The 6,782-nt window shown below is 41.2% G+C and overlaps 1 protein-coding gene and 1 non-coding gene across 2 annotated transcripts; one reads left to right on the forward strand and one right to left on the reverse strand.

Annotated features, from left to right (window-relative positions):
• The first annotated feature begins 2,595 nt into the window (after nucleotides 1-2,595).
• Nucleotides 2,596-2,702, forward strand: LOC112090127. The gene has a single exon (XR_002901478.1). It is a non-coding gene; the product is annotated as a small nucleolar RNA R71 (small nucleolar RNA).
• A 1,284-nt stretch (nucleotides 2,703-3,986) lies between these two features.
• On the reverse strand, nucleotides 3,987-6,270 carry LOC112089864. The gene is made up of 8 exons (XM_024160620.1): nucleotides 6,266-6,270; nucleotides 5,986-6,189; nucleotides 5,838-5,927; nucleotides 5,662-5,769; nucleotides 5,319-5,573; nucleotides 4,800-5,225; nucleotides 4,325-4,698; nucleotides 3,987-4,237 (listed from the first exon to the last, which is right to left on the reverse strand). The coding sequence occupies exons 2-6, from the start codon at nucleotides 6,154-6,156 to the stop codon at nucleotides 5,154-5,156; spliced, it is 696 nt and encodes a 231-aa protein (XP_024016388.1). The 5' UTR covers nucleotides 6,157-6,189; nucleotides 6,266-6,270; the 3' UTR covers nucleotides 3,987-4,237; nucleotides 4,325-4,698; nucleotides 4,800-5,153.
• Between the last annotated feature and the right edge of the window lie 512 nt (nucleotides 6,271-6,782).

The following is a 6,782-nucleotide window of genomic DNA, read 5'->3' on the forward strand; positions in this document are numbered from 1 at the left end:
CCCGTGGCATTCTTTTGTTCTTCCTCTAACACATTGCCACGGCTTAGATGTGACCGTGGCAAAGAGACCATGGCAAAAGCCGAAGGTTCTGCTGCCTTAAAACATGTTGCCACACCTTGAATCTACTCGTGGCATTCCTCTCGTGGCAAAAGCCGAATGGTGGTCTATTCAAAATTCAACTTGCCACGGTTCAATTCTGGGCGTGGCAATCTCCCCATGGCAATCACCGAAGGTTGGCATCCAAGAAAAAGCCTCATGCCACGCCTGGGTCAAGCAGTGATTCATGGCTGTGGCAAACTGTGAACTTAGCCAAATTTTGCATTTCCTTGCATCTTGTCCACCATTCCTTGAGGCTAAAGAACACCAGGTCATCTGTAACCTGAACACACTCCACAAGACACATCAAAACATCCTAAAAACACCAAAAGAAAGCATTAAAAAGAATATTTACAAAGGATAAGCTTGGGGTGTCTCCCAAGAGCACTTTGTTTAAAGTCACTAAGTTTGACTTTGCAAAACCTGTTCTTAGTTGGGGTGAGGTGGAGTACTGATCCTTTTCAGCACTTCAATGGTCCTGAGCAAGAAAGCTGAGTTGTGTTGCTGCCTTTTGGAACCATTAGACCCTTGTCCTTGAGATCCCATCTTGAGACCTTTGTCCACCAGCTCTTGAATACCATCTGGGTCTTTATCAAAGATGGCCTTTGTTAGACAAGCCCTCACTTAAGCAAACAGACCGGGTTCCCATTGCAATCCAGCTTATACTTCAGAGAACCATCATCATCAACCCAAGGAGTGAGATCAAAGTCTTGGGAAGAAAGAGCAGGTTCAATACTCTTGTCTTCTGATGCTGAGCCATCACTTTTGGTGTTAATCATCCTTAGATCACTAAGTGTAGGAGACCATGAGAGCAATATATCTTTTTCTCTGATCAATGGCCCTCCATTCTCATACTTGTAACCAGAGTAGATGTGGGGTTCTTTCTCATTTTCCACAACTGAAAGAGATTGGGATCCACCTAAAATCCCAGCACTTCCTACATACTTCATCTCAAGTACCTTAGGCGGTTCTATCTCTTGGACAACTGCTCCACAAAATTCAGCTAAAGGTGGTTGAACAGGGTAATATCCACCTTTGTAAGCACCACTCTTTGAGTATCAAAGTCAATCATTGCACCAGTGGTGTTGAGAAATGCAGTTCCAAGCAATAGGGGGAGCTCTTTGGTCTTCTTCATCTTCATGATCACAAAATCAGTGGGAATTATGCATTCACCTACCTGAAGTGGATAGTCTTCTAAAAATCCATATGGTTTCTTGGAGTAGGAATCACCAAAGGTGATAGAAGAAGGGTAGGACGTTATAGACTTGACCTTTAGCTTCTCCATCATATTTTTAGACATTATACTCACACTTGAGCCTGAATCACACAAAGCATTCTCAACTCTAAAGTTGCCAAGAGTGCAAGAGATGGTGAACTTCCCTGGGTTGCCTAGCTTTGGGAGGGAGGTGGGCTTCATCTGAGTTGATTCAGAGGTGGAGGCACAATCTGTTGGCTTTGCTTGACCAGTTGGCAGCTCCTTTGTTTCAAGAGACACTGAATCATTCCCTTACTGAACAGAAAGAACTGAACCGGCTGCCCCCACACTTTTGCTCTCAATGTCCTCATTGAGTTCATGTAAGAATCCCATGAAATCATCTATAATGGTGTCTTCATCCTCATGGGTGTGTGCATTCTCATTACAAACTTGACCATAAAGGAGGTCTTCAATCTCTTGCACAGCAGCTGAATGGTCATCATTGGAGTAGATGGCATTGCAATAATCTTTTGAGTTTTGAAGAGCTTTACCAGGAAGAGACACTTGTGGTTCAGAAGTGCAGATGCCCTTGTTCTTTTTAATAGCCATTATTTCAGCTCCTAGTGTCTCTAGGTCGAATACCATCTTTTGTTGTCCTATTAAGAGCTGTTGGAGAACAACAGTGAAATCAGGAATTTGTTGAACAGGTGGTGGGGCAAAACCAGGAGGTGGTGGCCTTTGTTGTAGGCTGACTTGATTTGTGAAGCTATTCCCTTGATTCTGAACCGCTGGTTGCTGAAAACCCTGTTGACCTTGGGAGTTACCTTGGTACTGATTCTGTTGAACAAAGCTTTGAGGAGGGTATATTTAGTCTTGGGGGTTGGCCACATTGTTGCTCCTATAGGACAAGTTCTGGTGTTTATTGAAGTTGTTGTAACCATTGAACTTGTTTTGATTCCCAATGAAGTGCAACTCCTCTTGAGTGAGACTCTCTTCATTTGTATTTGTGAAGCATCTCTTTTCCTCACTCACATAGTTTATAGGCTTTTGAGTGGCAGCTAGGGCTTTGTCAAGCTTGATATTCAGCACTTTGATCTTCTCTTCCAGCTCTTGGTGTCTACCAGAATCTTCTCCTCTATAGCTTCTATCATAATCTTCCCCATAAGTGTCTTGGCTCATGGCTAAGTTCCATAGCTGCATTGATTTCTTTTGCCAAGAAATTTCCATTTGATGCTGTGTCCAACTGAATCCTGATCTTAGAAACAGCTCCTCTATACAAAGTGCTAAGGAGAGAGGCTTCTGAAAAGCTTTGATGTGTACACTTATTTGTGTAGCTTATAAACCTGTCCAAAGCTTCTCCAAAGGTCTCATTAGAATGTTGAGTGAAGCTGGAAATCTGGTTCCTTAGCTTTGCAGTCCTTGAGCTTGAGAAGAACTTGGATAGAAAGGCAATCTTGCATTGCTCCCATGTGTGGATGGATCCTCTTAGGAGGTTCTTTTCCCACTGATGTGCCTTATCTCCAAGGCTGAATGGGAACAATCTCAGTTTGAAGCTGTCTTCAGATACCCCATTGATCTTAGTGAGATCACAAACTCTGTCAAACTGATCCAGATGCTCCAAGAGATCCTCCATAGGTAAGCCATGGAACTTCTGATTCTGAACCATATTGATCAAAGAGGCCTTCACCTCAAATTTATTGTTTTGGACAGGAGGTGGCCTGATTCCTGCTCCATACTGGTGTGCATAAGCTCGGTCATTCTCACCAACAAAGACTGGTTGGGGCTGATGACGTATTGGTGGGTTTGGGAAGGGTTGTGGCTGGTTAACTTGAGGTAGGTCTTGGTTCTGGTTACCATGAGCGTGTCCCTGATGGACCTGAGCCTGTTGAGCTTGAATTCCAATCCCATTACCAGCTCTTTGACCGTGATCAGCTTCTTGAGCCTGATGCTCATTCCCAACTTGCTGATCCATTCCTAACCTTTCAAAGTGCACTATAAGAAATATGTACATTCATAGCATACGAATAACGCTATGAAAGTACTTTCATAGCGTTTTCATAAACGCTGTATCTGCCGGAGCTATAATAGAGTACACCCCTAAATATAGCGTTTATGGAAAGTGTTATTATATTCATATATATAATAGCATTGTTATGATGTTATTATAAATGATACGGTAGCACAAATTAGACGCTGTATTATTAAATGTTGTAGCTTTATTTTTGTGTTATTGACACCTTTATAGTAGCGTGGTTTTATAGCTACATTCTAGTTTACTATAAGAGAAATTCATTGCTGTTGTTAGTTGAGTCGTAGCATTATATTTTAGCTCCAACATCATATACTGTATCTATTTTTTCACGCTGTATTGTTTAGTGTTGGAGCTGTTCTTACGTGCTATTGAATTTGGCGATGTAGGTTTTTTTTAACCAAATACGATATATCCAAAACCTCAAGAAATGCACTTACTAAATATCAAAACCTGGTAAACAAAAATTGAAATGCATCTGCTTTTCCATATAGAAGAACTGAGTACTGGTTAATGTTTCAGCAACATACAAGCATTTCCAACAAAGAAAACCATAAACACATATCAGGTTATGTCTTCAACAAAACCATCCTTAAGTTCAGAGAAGATAAAAACTAAAGTATCAGATGACTACTGCATTTAGACGAGTACCACTTTATCCTCTGGCCAAGCAATAGCTGTTCCTATTGCATCTTCCATGCACTCATCTCAGACGAAGGCCTCCATACGTAAGCATCTTTAACTTTGACAACATCAATCCACACCTTAACTGCATTTGGACCCAAGGGAACAAAATGTACTGTTTGAAGTGGATCGTTTGTGGACCAACGTCCTTCAGCAATCACTCGCTTCTTTCCAGTAATAGCCATCACCAACCACTTCTTATTTTCATTCCCCGTTTCCATTTGGTTGGATTCCTGTAGCGAAGAAATTTTGAATATATATACACGAAATCAACAAATCCAAACAAACCAAACAAATGAAAGTTTAGTAAGAAAACCTACCTGAGTTATAGGAGTAGAACTTTCTGACATTGCTTTCATTGGTTTTTTTTATTGGAGCTGGTGGAGTTGATTCAGAGTTAGCAATAGGAGAACTCGTTTCAGGACTTGCCTCAAAGATTACTCTATTAGCAGGCCAGGCGACAAAGGTGTTGACTGAATCCTCCAAATCTAAGAACTCAGTCGTTGGCCTCCAGAGGAAGGTATTTGGGCATAAAACCACATCGACGAATACCTTCACTGCATTAGGTCCGAGAGGTAGTCCGTTGACTAATGCTTTTGGCTCTCGAGAATGCCAACGACCCTCTGCAACAACTTCCTCGTTAGTTCTAGCCCAGTCAAGCAGCTTGCAGAAGTTCCGAGAGCTAGTATTAGGACTATGTGAAGCAGTAAACAAATGAAACCATTGTCAAGCATTGCACAGTTTTACTTTTACTATAAACTCAACTATAATATTCCGTACTGAAAGAATATTTACCAGAGGCGTAATGTCTTCTGGTTCAGATCCGCTGCTAAAGGGAACCACAAAATTTTGAGGCCATGCAATCATCTCTCCAACTGCTTGCTCCATATTAAAGACGTTGCGAGTAGGTCTCCAAAGATAAGCTTCTGGCTTAATCGCTGTTTCCACCAAAACTTTGTACGAGTTTGGGCCTAAGGGTATACTGTTGACAAATTCCTCAGGCTCTTCAGACAAAATACGTCCTTCACTAGCTTTTTCATCCGTTCCAGCCCAGTCGAATAACAGACACTTCATTTGTAATTTCATGTTGACACTCTGCAAACGTTAATGGTGAATTGTAAAAACAGATGTAAACATATAACATATATTTTAAATGCTAAATAAGACAAAACAAGAGTTTATTCTTGGCGCAGAATTCTCTCCGACTTCAGCTTCTTGTTTCTGAAAAATGTAATTTGAAATAACAACCTAAGTTAATATAATAACAATGTAAAATTCAGAGTTACTATCACCAGACATGAAATACTCGCTTACCTGGTTCTGTATTTTTGACAGTGCTTCCTCTAAATCATGGACCTGCTGAATCAATCTTAGTTGGTCTCGTTTCATATCATCCATAAACTTGCTTTTCATCTGGAAGCATGCTAACTTGGTTTGACTCATCCCTCTACCCATCGCTCTCAAACGGCCGGGATTATCAGGCCCAAGTAGCTGAGAAAGGAGATCTTCTTTGGGATTTGTGGACGTCGAAGAGGGAGAAACCGTTTCAACAAGTTCAGCTGCCTTTTTCTGTACACACACTTTCGACATCAGCCAAGATACGCCAGTATTCATCAACTTTTAAAAATAAACCAACTAGTTATTGTTAACTACTTACGATCTTCTCGGCTGCATTTGTATTGACTGCAGTGCCATCCTTCTTTGTTCGAGACTTAACCCATACCTGTAGTCTAGTTACTTCAGACGGTTCAGAGCTCTCTTTTTTCTGAAAATAGGTGGCAATGTTAGTTATTTGCATATAGTTGCATCAGTATTACACATACGGAATATTACCATCTCTTCAGCCAGTCTGACCATCCCCTTTCGACTGCAAGTATGAGGAATCTGGTTTCGCCTTCTTTCTTTATATGTGTCACTTAGTTCCTGAAAACGAAAATTCAGTTATCTGTATATGGAAGTAAAGTGAGGGCTACGTGATTACCTCAAATGCTGCACTAGTTTTAGCCTTCACAAATTTGCGCCATTCTGCCGGTGGAATATTCTTTGGGCGAAGCTTCAATCTTTCTGCGTTATTCTTACAACTCTTGATCTGGCTGACTAGCCTCGACTTTGAGGCCCTCCATATACAACCCATTTGCTTGATGACAGCCATCTTGTGATACTCCTCATCTAATTCGAACCTTGCCTACAATAAATTCCAAATCAAACAATAAAAAACAAGTCCATAATACTTACCTTATTCTAAATTAAAATGGGTCTACCTGTATAGATTTCCATAGAACTGTTCTACGTTCTTCACCAATCTTACTCCAATCTTCAATAATGACAGGGACGTGTTCACGCACCAAGGGCCCAAGGTAAGATGACAGATTAACCGATCCTGATCCATACGGTTCTCCCATGCTATTGAATTCAACCTTTATGCCACTTTTAGGATCTCTTGTGATGTCTTTCATCCTTGTTGGACCTCTAGATCGCTTAAGCTTGTTTGGAGCTGTAGTCCCTTCTGATTCAGGCGCCGGCGTTTCATCATTCATGAATGCATGTTCATTGAATGCATCCTCATCAACATTCGGTAATCCATCATTCAGATCTGGTTCCTGAGAGCACACTCTATGTTCTGGACTCTGCGTCTCATCATTAATCTGCGTCTGCACAGCCTCGTTCATGACTTCATCAGGTTGATCATTTCCGGCTGCATTGTCTTCTCCTCCATCATGCATACTTTCCGGATATACTGTCCCAATAAATTCTGGCTCCTCATGGGAAATTCTTCCT

The sequence above is a fragment of the Eutrema salsugineum genome, unplaced genomic scaffold (genome assembly GCF_000478725.1).
Source record: "Eutrema salsugineum unplaced genomic scaffold, Eutsalg1_0 scaffold_11, whole genome shotgun sequence".
Taxonomy (NCBI): Eukaryota; Viridiplantae; Streptophyta; class Magnoliopsida; order Brassicales; family Brassicaceae; genus Eutrema; species Eutrema salsugineum.